The 15,653-nt window shown below is 45.8% G+C and overlaps 1 protein-coding gene across 5 annotated transcripts in view; it reads right to left on the bottom strand.

Moving 5' to 3' along the window:
• Nucleotides 1–8,253: 8,253 nt before the first annotated feature.
• znf438 (zinc finger protein 438) overlaps nt 8,254–15,653 on the bottom strand; it is a 55,042-nt gene continuing 47,642 nt past the window's right edge. For 2 of the 5 annotated variants that reach the window (XM_085763248.1, XM_085763247.1), the window contains 2 exons: nt 9,655–11,499; nt 8,254–8,945 (listed from right to left, as the gene is read on the bottom strand). In XM_085763248.1, coding sequence (XP_085619374.1) covers nt 8,309–8,945; nt 9,655–11,471 — 2,454 coding nt within the window. In that variant the 5' untranslated portion in view covers nt 11,472–11,499 and the 3' untranslated portion in view covers nt 8,254–8,308. Of the gene's footprint in view, nt 8,946–9,654; nt 11,500–12,561; nt 12,767–15,653 lie in introns of those variants that run through there. The other 3 variants (XM_085763249.1, XM_085763251.1, XM_085763250.1) reach the window with 2 other exon arrangements.

The raw sequence follows: 15,653 nt of genomic DNA, 5'->3' as shown, positions 1-15,653 counted from the left end.
CTCATTATGGGATTTCTTGGTTTCCCTCATCAAACTCATCAAATACACAATCCAACAACTCCACAACGCTCTGGTGGACAAGTTGTGACCTGCACATTCACCACGCTATGAGATAATAACACAACGTTACCAGACAGAGTTGTTTTAGAGGTAAATTCATGCAAAACCGCTGATGTGCGTTGCCTTCAGGGACAGTTTTTCATCAAGCAGTCTCTGCATTTACCTCTAAAACAACTCTGTCTGGTAACGTTGTGTTATTATTTCATAGCGTGGTGAATGTGCAGGTCACAACTTGTCCACCAGAGCGTTTTGGAGTTGTTGGATTGTGTATTTGATGAGTTTGATGAGGGAAACCAAGAAATCCCATGATCCTCCGTAGCGTAGCTCTGAGCAGCTCACGGCTCTGCTCCGCCGTTCTAAAAATAGCTTGCACCGACAATTAAAGGTAACGAACCTACTGCTATGACTATAGGGATTATGGCAATGGGCCAATTTGCCAAAATGTTTAACCATCCCTTTAATGACTATTTAAAAAGGTTTTCGCCACAAACGACTCATCAATTATCACCTGAGACTATGTTTTATCCGTGTAGATCCTGATGCAGGAATGACATTGGTCTTTCCTCGTCATGAAACTGACCCTGAATCAGTGATGTAGCTGCACCTGCTCTTCCTCCCGAGGCGCGGTCGGTCGGTGTCCCCCTCCTCCGCTCCATTTAGAGCCACAGCCCCGGCGCTCGGATCGGATCAGATCAGATCGATGCCTCTCTCTCCTCTCCAGCCGCCCGTCATCAATTATTAACCTGATCGGGCCTGCTGCTCATTAGATGACTAATCTGGGAGGGTGAGGAGAGACGGGACGCTTTGAAACCTGAGACCAAGAGGCAGAGGGGAAGGGAAGGGAAGGGAAAGGAAGGGCGGATCACATCTCCACATCCAGAGCAGGGATGGAGGGAGAGTTCATAGATGTGGGATTAGCGATTTGTACATCTAAGTCCTGACATCCAGGAGGGTTTATAAATCTTTGATGAAACCATAGAATCACTTTGATGAATGTGCACACGTATCACCGACATATTGCACGTGCCGACGGAAGCTTCACGGCTGTTGAGACGGACAGACTGGCAGGCAGAGAGTGAGTGAGAAGAAGGAGAAGGTGGGATTGCATGTTGCACTCCCGTTACACACCCTCCACCTCGCCGCCTCGCTCACTCACTCTGGAGACCATCTCTGGTCAGTGCAGGTCACATTTTTACTGTCCCATAAATCTCCCAGCGCTTTCTCCCAGCGACGCCAGTGTTGTTATTCCAAGTCTCCCTCCCTGTCTGCAGCAGGGGAGCTAACGCTACAGCAAACCAGGTCAGAGCAACACGTCCAACCTGGTGTGAAGGCTAGGGTGACCAAACGAAGGCTGAATGCAAATTATTTTTAAAAAAATGAGAACATTCGAAGGTGGAATCTGAGGTTCGAACGTTTATCTTTCGCAATGATGCAAGTTAACGTTGACGTTCGGTTCGGGGTAGAAAACATGTTTATAAATCAAACAATTTTGTTGTTGTGCGTGACGTAGAGCTGCAGTTTGGGTTAGCAGTTTTTTAAATTGTCCATTTATTAGGAGCAAAGTTTTTTTGTTTTGCTTTTTATCGATCGATCCACGGACCACTTGCGTGCTGATCCGTTGAGGGCGATCAGTTGCTACTTAATAATAATATTTTAGTTTCCTTTCTTGAAGTTTTATAGGCTATTGAGTTGGTAAAACTTAAGTGTGTTGCAAATGTTACATAACAGATTTGGTTGTGGACGCAGGATGTAATAATAAGCTGGTATAGGTGTATAAAAATAAAAACAAAGAAATTTGAATATAATTCGAATATTTAACATAAAAAGTGTTAGAAATGCAAATCTGATTTGGGGGGAAGAGTGAAAATGGAATATTGTCCACTTTTCACGTCCTGTCCGGGGTTTATGAATTTGTGAATATGTCGAGTTTTCATTGTTTTTCACTGGACCGTTAAGCCTGTAGCCTGAACTTAAATTGATGGAGCTTTGCACAGCTTATTGCTGTATTTTGTTGTGTTGTTGTGTGAGCAAACTCTGAGCGAACTGTTGAAATGTGGCCCCCTTCATAGCTCATTTGGTAGATTGTGCAGTTTTAACTGCAGTCACACAGATTTGAGGCCAGCTGGACTTTTCTTAGAGGTTGATTTACCAATACAATAGTGTTTCTATCATTATTTCATTCCAGAGGGCTTATTTTATTTTATTTTTCTACCATTAACAAACCCTGGGAAGCTTATCTGAATGTGTGTATCTGGTTATAGAAAGATATTTTGTTGTAAAGCTGAATTTTCTATCCATACAGACGAGGCATACTTATATGAGGTTTTGTAAACTTCAAGTATCATTTAAGTTAGAGCCGAGTGTCCTCTTTTTTTTGGAAATCAGAACATGGTCACCTTAGTGAAGACTTCCCGAGCCGTGTTCAGAAGAAAGACCTGAAGAAAAGACAGGAAGAAGGAAGGAGAGGAGGAAAGGAGCGAGCAGCCCACAGTTCCTCTTCTTCGTCTTTCCCACTGATCATGTACAAGTGGGTGGGGAAGGGAGGGGAAGGGGAGGGAGGGGAAGGGGGGCTTTGATCTCTCCTGTCCCCCCTGAGAGCCACAGTGAGGTGGGAGTGCAGCGTGTGTGACGGCTGTGGTGCACGTTAGCTCTGATTAAAGGGAAATATGCATCAGCGTATAGCGCTTTCCTTTTTATCTGCGGCTTTGCCATGTAGCGCGATGGCGACGCTAGATTGAGGAGAGGAGAAGGGGGAGGGAGGGAGGGAGGGGCGGCCCCGGTGATGTCGCAGCTTTATCTTGTAAAAAAAACAAAAAAAACACCTGAAGTTAAAGGGATAGTTCACCCAAAATTGAAATTTCACTCATTATCTACAGTACTCACCCTCATGTCGACTAAGGGCTGGGAGAAGTTTCAGAGTTATTATCCGGGGCTTCTCTGAGTTACAGGGGGTCTCGGCGTAGCAGTGCATGTCCATATAACGGTTGCAAATGCGAAATTGTCCCGAAGAAAATTTAATAAGTCTATATTTCAAGCTTGTTTTGTAGAAAGCTTGTTCTCGAAGCTCCTCTTCCCGGTTCGTCCAAAATTGACAAACCGGGAAGAGGAGCTTCCACTACAAACAAGCTTGAAATATAGACTTATTTAATTTTTTTCGGGACAATTTCGCATTTCGGGGCTTCAATACAAGACGGACATTACATACGAGCAGCATGGAGGTATTTGGATGTTTTTTGGTGTGTCTTTTTGTTACGAAGACAGTTGGTATCCATTTGCAACCGTTATATGGACATGCACTGCTACGCCGAGACCCCCTGTAACTCAGAGAAGCCACGGATAATAACTCTGAAACTTCTCCCAGCCCTTAGTCCACATGAGGGCGAGTAGAAGATAATGAGTGAAATGAAATTTCAATTTTGGGTGAACTATCCCTTTAAATCAGTGTCATTTATTTGAAACCTTTTGAGTTTGAAGAAGTCGAGGAGTCGGTGCTCAGTTCAGTTCAGTTCAGTTCAGTTTGACCTTTCTGACTGAGGGGTTACATGTGCCTCCAAATCAATTAAAGCTGACAACCTGCATTCCTCTCTGGTGTGACAATGATTAGCACAGCTGGGCCTGCAACAGAAACAGAAACAACAAAAACCAAAACAACAGCAGCAGAACTCAGATCGGTGTTTGGTTTCTGGTAATAAAAAGTGCATTCTCTCTTTTTGTCGTCTGAGGAGAACGATTTTAAGTTTCTTTTTTGCTCCAAAGATGAGGAAGCAGAGAGAGAGAGAGAAAGAGGGGGGAAAAAATATCGAGCATTATTAATGTCATCTCCATTCATTAAATATGAAGCCATCAAAAGGCATGCAGCTATTGTATTTATGCTCCTCTCTCAGAACATGGCGACCTCACCTTTCTCTGAACCTCGGCGTCTTCCAGAAACCGTCTCCAAACCCATGTGTTGTGTTTTTTAAGCCAGTTCTTTTTTATCGCTCTGTGCTGTGGTTCCAGTGCAGTTGCCGTCTAATAAAAGAGACATAAGAATGTGCATTAAAAACCACAAAAAAAGAGTAGAAACACACGTTGTCTGTGTGTCTTGTCTGTGTGTGTGGGTCTGATTATTTTATGACGCTCCAGCGGACAGATGGAGGGTCTGTTGGGAGGGGAGGAGCACAGAGGTGAGGGCATATGCACGGCTCCTAAAAGCCTCGGGGCTAACCCACTTAGCTTGACCCTTACATCCTGCACACATGCACACACACATACAAACACACACACACACAGACACACACACCTTTCCACAGTGAAACGTCAATTAATCCCACTCCCCCACTCCCACTCCTCCTCATACCTGCCTCGGCTGTGGTTCGTGTTCAGTGATATTTAGCATATTAGCACGACAGCATGTTAGCATTTACTGTAGCTTCACTTCATAAAGCCCTGAGAGTCTCGTGTTTGCACTTTGAAGATGCCTTTTTCTGACATTTTACAGTTCAGGAAGTAATTAATAGTAATTATACATACCGGTAGTTATAAGTTGTGGCTGTAATTTTGACATTTATGTTGCAAATCAGAAAAAAACACATCTTAATCCTGCTCTGTCTGACTTTCAATGTACAATTTGCAACATAATAGTAAATAAAATCAATTAAACTAAATTATAGACTATAGCAGACTTTCCAGGACACATTTACAGTCTCATAATGATGCGTTTTGTCCATAAAAGTGTTAATATACCACATACTCACAGCAGGCCTGACCCCGGTCTGGATCCAAGAACCTGAACCAAACAAGTTAGTTTTGGGCCGATAACTTGGAAAAACATGGAATATCATTAAATTCCCCCACCATGTGTTGTTTTTATCAGAAAGACATATTTCATATTTGAGCAGGCACATATAAATTAAATATTATCATTCAAGCCAGACAGGAGGATTATATCACCTTGTCGTCTCGAAGGTCTGCGTGTCGAATCGCCTCTGGGCAGAAGACACCGTGAGTGGTTGTTAAGTACGGTGGCCCGGACGGCTCAACACACTGCAACTTAATGAAACATATGCAAAGATACAAAGATACAAACTACTGCTACAGCTTCAGAAAAACTAACTTAATTACATTAGACACACAAAAAAAGTGACAGAGCAGCCTCAAAGTCCTCAACAAACATATCTTTATTCTCAGAAACATCAGATTCTTCAGATACACAAACAGAACACAAACACTTTCAGTCTTTTTTTTTTGTTATTTTTTTGTTTTTTTCTGTTGGACACCGTCGAGGTTTACGTGAGCCAAACGACATTAAATCACCTGCTGATGTGGAGTTTTTTTTCACTTTCGAAACTTGTGCTGACAGTCGTGTGTGAGTGTTTCTCATCTAAACTGAGGAGAAGAAGGAGAAGGAGGAGAAGAGTCTGACCCTTAATTCTGTCACTTCCTGGTTCGTGTCGAGGGCGTGGAGACAAAGGACACTTCGCTGATGAGCACGTGCACATCAGCGCTTTGCCCTTCGCTCACCGTCCTGCAGCTTTGTGTCAGACACATAAGGACAGCTCTGCATGGCTTTTGTTGCCAGGTTTTGGCAAATGATATATCATCTCGTTTCCCTCCTATACTGTGACAGAACAAAGCAGCTGATTCACTAGTTACTCTATGTAAATATATATATATATTTATATATATGTTTTTTTTATTTTCTCAATATATCTATATCTTCTATATCTATAGAATAAGTCTATATAGCATATACTTTTGGTAGGGTTTTTAAAACATTCAGGTACATTCACTTGACCCTGTGATATTTTTTTTTTATATATATATATTGTATATGAAAGAGAAAACACAGACAAATGTTAACAGAGGTACTCGCCATGTAGTAATGAACTCCAAAACCAAATAACAAGACGCCAAAGCGCCGCCCCGGAAAAACACAGCAGACGCGAACTTAACAACTTGTCTCACTGCTGGCTCTTTACGGACCAACCACAAGCATAAATATACTAAAAGATCTGTATTAATCTAGAGTATAAAATAGCATATTTTCTGGACTTGACAACAGTTTTATAATATTAGCTCTAATAGTAGAGTCTGGGTGCACACGATTTTCCACAGGTGCGTACATGAGCTGGCAACGACAGGTAGGCAATTCGATGGTTTTCCTTTTGCGTGTGTTTTACTAAACTCGACAAACAGTTTTTTTCCGTCAGTGGTTAAAAGCTTAAATGCAAAACTCACTTCTACAATCACTAGTGTGAATAGACCCTTGGCATATCATAGAATACACATAGAGGCATTAATCAACAAGTCAAGGAGATAGAACTTGGCCTACAGACGACCGTACTGATGATAAGCCACGTTACGCATGAACAATTTTTTTTTTTTTTTGTCTTTTCAGAAGGCCACAAGGATGTCACTTGGGTGCTGGTTAGTTAGAAAAAAAGTTTTCTCCATGGATCCCAGTTGACGAAAGACCCCTAATACTGCCCTTAAAGTCAGACTGTGAGAGTTCAAGTCAGAGCTGAAAGACAGAACCGATGTCACGACGAGTTTCACATAAAACTTTTTTCTTTTCACCTGTAATAATCCAAGGCCAGTAGATTCATTGTCAGCCAGTGTGACAATAGACAGTGTGCCCTTGTTGTTGAGATTTACATTTCTCAGTGATTCAAAAGATCAGTCCACCCAATAATAATAAAGAAAAAAAAAAAAAGATATGGAAAAAAAAAACAATAAAACATTTCATCACACTTTCCCATGGTGCTTTTCAGTCACGCAGATCATCTCGAGTGGTTCAGTCGATGTTAAAGACGTCGTCTCTTAAGATTTCTGCCCTGCACTCTGACGACAATGGAGGTCAATTCAATTGCGTTTGTGGAAGACGCAACATTTCGAAATGACATTTGATAAACAGAACATCTATTTGTCTTCCACCTAAACGGCCTGGCTTTAAGACGCCCAGACGCTCACTCGCTCTACTAATCATAAAATGCCAAAAAAACAAACATGTTATTGTTGTTAAAATCTAATTTTTTTTCCATTAAAGTGGAGGCAGAAATCTTAAAGACGGATATGATGATATGTGTGTCTCGATACCACACAAGAGGTAAGTGTTTGTGTGGGTGTTATGACCATTCAACAGTTTTTTACTGTGTCAGCGTGGCTATAAAATAGCCTTTTAGTAACATTTAAATAAGCAGTAGAAAAAAATAATCATCTAATTTCCAACAGGTTATTAAATACATACCTCCAAATGAAATGAAGTTTAAAAAACAAAACGAAACAAAAACAACAGTGCAATCAAAATAACATCGAAAATAATGTTTATAAAAGTGGATTTTCTGACCTAAAGAGAGTCTCTCTTATGAAAACTAACACAACGATCAGCTCTCACCACTTTCTTCTTGTTCTTTTTCTTTCTTTCTTTCCATTGGACCTCGTCAGACGCTTCACCTGGTGAGATGCGTGATCTTGTGCTAAGAGACATAAGACAGACTCTCCGTCCCTGTGCTGCTGATTGTTAGAACTGAGTGTGTTTGAGGAGGAGCCACAGCACTGCAAAAACTCAGATATCTTACCAAGAATATTTGTCTTATTTCTAGTCAAAATGTCATTTCTAGTCAAAACAAATCTCATTATATTTTAAAATAAGACTCATCATATAAAAAAGTAGCTTGTTTTTAGACACTTTTTATTCCTTTCAAGCATATTTTCACTTGAAATATGTAGAAAAATCTGATAGTGGAGCAAGTTTTTCTTCCTTATAAGAAGCACAAAAAACTTGCTTTCTACTTGCTTGTTTTTTTCTGTAAAGTCTGCTTATGTAAAATGTAAATTTACAACTGTCTGGCAGCCCCTTTTCTTTTCCTTTTCCTTTTTTTCCCTCTACTTTTCCTCTGTTTTCTTTTATGTTTGACTGTTCCTTTACTGTGGTATTTGTACAGTGGTTTTGTACAGTTTTGTAAAGTTAAAAACTGTAAATAAAGTATTTATATAAAAAAAACTTGCTTTCACTGGCAGATTTTTCTACTTATTTCAAGTGAAAATTTGTTTGAAACAAGTGAAAATGATCTAAAAACAAGTTAATTTTTAGGTGATGAGTCTTATTTTAAGTGGAATGAGATTAGTTTTGACTAGAAATGAGACATTTTGACAAGAAATAAGACAAATATTCTTGGAAAGATTTTGCATTTTTGCAGTGAGTGAAGTGACGCTCCATGCCTCGTCCCCTCTGCCCCCCCCCCCCGCCGAGGGCGTAGCTGGTTAGTTAGTGCGGGCTCAGAGCCGGAGTGTCCAGATCGCCGTCGGCCTCGCCCTCCTCCTCGTGGCCGCAGTAGGAGCTCAGCGCGTCCCACAGCAGCCCCGGCTTCTCACAGTGGTGGCGGCTCCTCCAGTGCTCCATCACCCGCTCCTTCGTGTCCAGCACCTCGCTGCACAGCACGCAGTTAAACGCCGCGCCCGCGCCCGCGCCCGCGCCCGCTGCCGCCGCCAGGACGCCGAGCCCCCCGAGCCCCCCGCCACTGTCGGGCGACGAGACGGCGCCACCGCTGCTTTCGTCGTTGCTCTCTTTTCCTCGGTGCTGGGACATGATGTGCCTCTTCAGCTTGGAGAAGGAGAGGAACTCCTCGTCGCAGCTGCCGCACTTCACCAGGTTGCGCTTCTCGTTGAGCTGCCGCCAGTAGTGCGCGGCGTGCTTCACCAGTTCGTTCTCGGCCTCGCGGGCCCCCCGCATCGCAGGCTGGCCTTCGAAGAGTCGGACCGGCACCTCCTCCCTGTGCACGTAGAGCAGGTGCATCTTCATGTCGGCGAAGGTGGGAGTGATCGCCTGACATCGACCGCATTTGATCTGCAGCTCCACGGGGTCTTCGTGGTCCGGCTCGTCCAGCGTGTCGGGGGACTGGGCCCTGGAGAGGAGGATGGAGGACACTCATTAACCATCACTTATTAAAGGGATAGTTCAACATTTTTGGCAAATTCTCCTCTCACCATAGTCCCTATAGCAGTAGGTTAATTTCCTTTAGTTATCGGTGCATGTTGTTTTGAGATCGGCGGGGCAGAGACGTGAGCTGCTCAGTGAACACAATGGAGGTGAACGGTACAGGTCATCAAACTCATCAAATACACAATCCAACAACTCCAAAAACGCTCTGGTGGACAAGTTGTGACCTGCACATTCACCACGCTATAAAATAATCATGTATAATCATGTAACATTACGACACACGAAGCAAATACTCTGAACTACTTTGCGCTTTTGAAATCCCTCGGTCAGCAGCCGTGTCTGGAATGTAGTTCCGGCTGCATTTCCCTCTAAAACAACTCTGTCTCGTAATGTTACATGATTATTTCATAGTGTGGTGAATGTGCAGGTCACAACTTGTCCACCAGAGCGTTTTGGAGTTGTTGGATTGTGTATTTGATGAGCTTGATGAGGGACGGGGGACCTGTACCGTTCACCTCCGTTGCGTTCACTGAGCAGCTCACGTCTCTGCCCCGCCGATCTCAAAACAACATGCACCGATAATTAAAGCAAATTAACCTACTGCTATAACTGGATGTTGAACTATCCCTTTACACAAAAGGTAAATACTATACTGGAAAAACTCAACTTACCCCTCAACAGAAACGTCGTCCTCGTGGTGGCTGATGGACGGCTCCACCGTCAGCACCACCTTGTGGACCTCTCGCAGGTGGCTGAAGTACACGCCCACGTAGCCGAACGCCTTCTCGCAGAACTCGCAGCACAGCGAGCGGCGCGGTCGCACCTCGGTCGAGTGGTGGAGCTTCATGTGCGTGCTGAGGCTGCCGGAGTGGGCGTAGGCCTTGCGGCACACGGGGCAGGCGTAGGGCCGGCTGTTGGTGTGGCTGTTCATGTGGCTCTGGAGATGGTGCTTGAACTGGAAGCAGCGGCTGCAGGTGGGGCAGCGGTGGAGCGGCCGGCTGCCGACGTAGACCCGGGGGTGTGCGGCGGCGCCTCGCAGGTGGAGCGTCACCGGCGCCGGTTGAGGGGGGCAATCGGTGGTGGCGACCTTGGTTGGGGTTGTTGTGGTGGTGGTGGAGAGCTGGGGGCCGAGTACGAGCTCCTGCTGCTCCTGGCCTTCTGAGGTAATGGCGGGCAAACTGACCAGCTGTGGGACCGTTTCCATAACCAACATGGGCTTGGGCCGGATGCTGCGGTACTTCTTTGAAATATCAACCTCCTTTTCCTTGGAGCCCGGAACGGCGGCGACCGGCGGTGGCGACGGTTTCTCGGGAGGAACCCTCCTGCGGAAGAAAGACAAGGACCTTTTCTTTCTGGCTTCGAATGCCAAGATGTCTTCCAGCGTCTTCCTCTTCCTCCCTCGCTTCTTGCCCGGTGGTTTCTGGACGTTCCCCAGCACGGGCACGACGAGCGCGGTCTTGGCCGGCGACTGCAGAGCGTTGGAGTTGGAGTTGGACGCCGGGTTGAGACCGGCGGCTTCGGCCGGCTCTAGGGGCTTGGATGTCGGATCCATCGGGCCGCCGGTGAGTCCCGTCTGGCTGGAGAAATCCTTCTTCTCCGGAGACAAGCTGCTGCTGCTGAGCTTGGCGGCCGGGATGAGCGAGCTCTTCATTTTGGAGTAGGGCAGAATGGGCAGTTTACCCTTCGGCGGCGACGGGATGATCTGCACCGCTTTGCTGAAGATGGCCGGTGACAGGACGGTGATGCTGCTCTGGGGCGCGGCGGCCGTCGGCGGCTTCGATTGGCACAGCCTCACCGTGGTCTTACTCTCCTCGGGGGGTTTCACCGGGGAGCTTTTGACAGCAGCAGCGGGGGGGAACTGGAGGCTCTGAATGAGGCCGGCGGTCGGAGCGGCCGGTCGTTCAGAGCCGTCCGGCTGAGAGCTGGGGTACAGGACAGCGTTGTCGGGGAGCAGAGCGGTGACGGATATGTCCGAGGATCCCGGGTCGATCAGGATCACCTGCTCGGATGGTTCTTCTTTCGGCACTAAGGTTTCCTTCGTGTGCTTGGACTCTGGTTTTTTCTTCACAGCGGCGCTCTCCGCTGACACCGCTGTCTTCACCATCATACCGGCTTTCATCCTGGCAGCCGGTGGCGGCGACTTGACCTTCTCTGTGGTCCCCTTGCTCCTCACCGGCTGGTACCTGGGAATGGGCAGTTTGAGGTTCTTCTGGATCGACGGCGTTTGTTGCTGTTGCTGCTGCTGTTGCTGCGTCGGCGTCTGAGAGGAGACGGACGGGGGCAGCGCCACCAGCGAGAAGGTGCCGTCCTGACCTGCTATTTGCATCAGTGCATAGTTTTGGGCGGGCACGATGATGGACTTGGGGCTGGAGGCGGTGCTGGCCTCGGGGAGGGCGCAGGGAGGCTGGCAGGACAGGACCGCCGGGGAGGGGGAGGGCACCACGGCCGGGGCCTTGGGGGCGATGTTCCGAAACTGAAGGCTCTTCATCTGAAGGGCCGGACGCGCTCGCTACCAACTGAAACACAAACACAATAAAACATTTATATTAGTTATTGCCTTTCCAGACTTAAACTTGGATTACGATGCTGTGCAGCAGCAACACCTACATTTCTGTGCGTTATATGTCAGGATGACGTGATGCTGAAACCTGAGCCCCGCCCCCCCTCTGCACCGGAGAGGCACAAACATCTTCCTCCATTTGGAAATAACTCCCATTTATTTTCTGCTTTAAAGGGATAGTTCAACATTTTGGCAAATTGGCCCATTGCCATAATCCCTATAGTCATAGCAGTAGGTTTGTTACCTTTAATTGTCGGTGCAAGCTATTTTTTAGAATGGCGGAGCAGAGCCGTGAGCTGCTCAGAGCTACGCTACGGAGGCTCATGGGATTTCTTGGTTTCCCTCATCAAACTCATCAAATAAATTTATGCAAAACCGCGTTTCTGTCGGGGGCAGTTTTTCGTCAAGCAGTCTCTGTATTTACCTCTGAAACAACTCTGTCTGGTAACGTTGTGTTATTATCTCATAGTGTGGTGAATGTGCAGGTCACAACTTGTCCACCAGAGCGTTGTGGAGTTGTTGGATTGTGTATTTGATGAGTTTGATGAGGGAAACCAAGAAATCCCATGAGCCTCCGTAGCGTAGCTCTGAGCAGCTCGCGGCTCTGCTCCGCTTACACTGACAAATAAAGGTAACAAACCTACTGCTATGACTACAGGGATTATATGGCAATGGGCCAATTTGCCAAAATGTTGAACTATCCCTTTAAATTGCCCTTTTACCCTGTAGAAGTTTCCACATCAACCGTTAAGTGCCGGCTCTGCAACGCTGCGTATGATTGCAGCCTTTAGATCTTTTTGATCTAACATGCTTAATAGCAATAACTAAGATGGCTACAGGACTTCCTGGTTTCGCCTGAGAGCTGCCAAGGTCGTTACAACAAATGTGACCTCAGTGTGAACGTTTTTTTTTTGTTGGTTGTTGATGGCGTCATTACTGTGCAGCCGAAGCAGCAGAGGAGCAGCCGCGCTGTCAGAAACGCAGGCATCTGCACGAGTGTGACAAGCTGTCCTATTACCCATGTCTCTGGTCACACTCAGCAGGCGGCCGCTCCCCCAGGCTCAGGACAGACTGCCCCCTTTGATTTGGGCTCAGCATGCAGTCATGGTACATGCTGGGGCTCCGTGGGAGGGGGAGGGGGGGCAGTCCTTGTACCTTCCCTCACTTCCTGGAAGGATCAGTCAGTGGAGCGTGAAAGCTTGCCCAACGGCGGGATCTTCACCTCTCCTCTCATCAACCCCCCCTCCACCGTCCAGCGCTGCAACCTGGCCGGAGGCGATGAGGAGGATGCCCCTGGATTTACCTCATCATCCCTTGTTCACAAATAATGTTTCACGGTTGCCCTGGTGGGGATAAGGGCTTCTTTTTTCCACATACACACACACACACACACACACACACACACACCGGCCTGTGTGTTGATACAAAATACTGCTGAACTCCACGAGGAACCTACAACCTCAGAGTGAGGTTTTAAACAAGTCTTTATTATCTCAATCTACCGAACAGTTTCCACCCATCAATCAAAAGCCACAGGTATGGCTTTAAAAACAAAGGCAGAATTCCCTTTAGTTATATCAATACTGTATCTTTATATCAAACGGAGGGAGAGATTACAGAGGAATGCTTCAAAGGGGCTAATTGTAAACAGATTCTGGGCTTTGAATTTCACATTATGACCCGACTTTTAAAAAAGGCAGTTCCAGCTCCACTCTAATTCTAATCAGCGTGAAGTGCAACAATCTGGAGGTGTCACAAAAGGCAAAAAAAAAATTCAGAAACATTATTTCCCAAACCCCTGTATTCACTTTCAAAGCAAGTCTGAGCAAGGAGCTTTGTATGTTCAAAAAGAAGGAGAAGAAAAGAAAAACTGCAAAGGGCATATTGTTTAACAGCTGGAAGTGTTTCTGTGCAGAGAGATTATTTATACAGTACCCCTACCGCATTACGACTCCATAAAACTGGAGATATTCCTCCTCTGTGTGGATAGTTGATTCCAGTTTGACTGTGACTTTGGCTGAAAACAGAGTGGAATAAAACTGTGGGATGTGTTGCTCCTCTGGGCATTTAATGTGGCCGCAGAGAGTGGGAGAAGTGTGCACAGGCAACGCTTGGCGATGAATCGCACCATGTGAAAGTTTGACATTAAAGAGGCAAGAAAAAAAAAGGGGGAGGGGCTTGTATGAACAGCTGGAGAAGCAGCCAGCAAGCCTGTAATCCTTTTGTCACACATGATTCAGCCCGACGTCACCTGACACCGAGTCGCACCACACAGAAACAAGTTTCAGCTTTACGGCATCCATTTGTCTCGTTCCACCTGGAAAACTGGGAACAGCGCTCCTCGGACATGAGAAGGAGGAGGAGGAGGAGGAGAAGGAGGAGGAGGAGGAGGAGAGGGGGGGGGTGTTCCTGTTTGAACTCTAATACTTCTCAGATAAGACAATAAAACCAACGCTGAGTTCATCGTCGTCCTGTAAAAAGGTGTGAGAGCGAGCGAGAAGCACGAATCAAACGCTCCTCATTAATATGCTAATGTGTTTAGCAAGGTCATCTGATGTGACCAGGTGCTGCTCCAGTATAAAAACATCTGTACACACATGTGTTTGCACAGACCAACATGACACCCGAGGGAGGAGGGAGCACAAATAAACATCAATGCAAATATTATATAAGAACAGTTACAGCTCTATGTATCATGTACGTTTCTCTTTTTTTTTTATTGTTTAATTGTTATATCTCTAGTTTATGGCAAATACACCAATTCAGATTCCTCTTGGCTATTAAAGCTTTTCTAATTCTGACTCTCCAGTGTTGTATGATGATGCCAGTGAATATAAACTATATCTAACTGGAGGAAAAGCAGGGGATTGTGGGAAATTTCATGGCAACACATGCAAAAGTTTGGCCTCAACTGTTCCTGTGACTGTAAAATATCCAAATAAGAAGATGCCAAATCTCCAAACTTTACAGTTCAACGCAGGTGGAAGATTCAAACATTTTCACAGCAGCGACGCTCTTCGTTTGTTGTGTTTCCACCGAATCTGATCCTGGTTCAACACACTTACACACACACACACACGCTCTGAGCTCAACGACTACAGGAAGTACAGCGGTTCAACAGGTGAGTGTGTGTGATGATGACACGATGACACGGCCTCGAGACACATCCAGTTACTCACTGTACTGTGATATTAATATTTAAAGGAAGCTCTCCTCTGTCCTCCCTTCATCCGCTCTGCCTATTATCACCCTCTCTCTGTGTGAGAGTCCCTGCAGTCTGCATGAGGAGGACGATGTTGTAACTCCGTCCTGCTGCAGCTCAGCCACATGGGGGACGATGAAGAGGAGGAGGAGGAGGAGGAGGAGGGGTGTGTTCACTTGATGTACCAGTGAGGGTCAATGTGACCTGCCAACATCAGTCTCCATTAGGGATGTCACAATTATACACTTTCTTGGTACGATTATTGTCAGAGAAATAATCACGGTACTCCGATTATCATAATTATTATGCATTAATTAAAGCAGAAGTAAGCGATATTTTTGTGTTAATATAAGTCTTAAATAGTTCTATCTTCCGACAGCAATCACTTACATAGAGTGTTTGGTCTGAAACACGGGTCTGTCAGTCACTCTGCTCTGCTGTAAGCCGAGGAGAAAACTTTTCTCGTATCCTACAAGTTTTATCCAATGAGGAGAGAGAATGACATGCAGGGCTGTGTGTGCAGCCAAGGGATGTGCGTGAATGTGGTGACGTAGGGACGAGGACTGTTATGGTGCGTTCAAGGCAACCCGTAACTCGTGTTTTTCCGACCCGTGAACTCGTACCAGATCGAACTGGTACGACTTCACAGGTCGGAAGTTACGAGTGGCCGTTATAGTGACTTTCACAGGTAAAACAGGTCGGGAAAACACGAGTGGGTTGCCTGGAACGCTACAAAGTCGTAAGTCGTGACTTGAAGCTGTAATTTACGGTTTCAAAAGCCTGCCTGGAACGCAGCATTAGCCAAAACGACCGGATCGCTTACTTCTGCTTTAATTTCACAACACTATGAATGTGTAAAATCAAATTTAGCCTAGTCAAAATATAATTACTCATGTTTACACAAAATA

Source organism: Trachurus japonicus, chromosome 20 (assembly GCF_045865225.1).
Source record: "Trachurus japonicus isolate A0001 chromosome 20, Traja_1.0".
In the NCBI taxonomy this organism is placed as follows: domain Eukaryota; kingdom Metazoa; phylum Chordata; class Actinopteri; order Carangiformes; family Carangidae; genus Trachurus; species Trachurus japonicus.
This window is presented reverse-complemented; position numbering and strand designations above follow the sequence as displayed.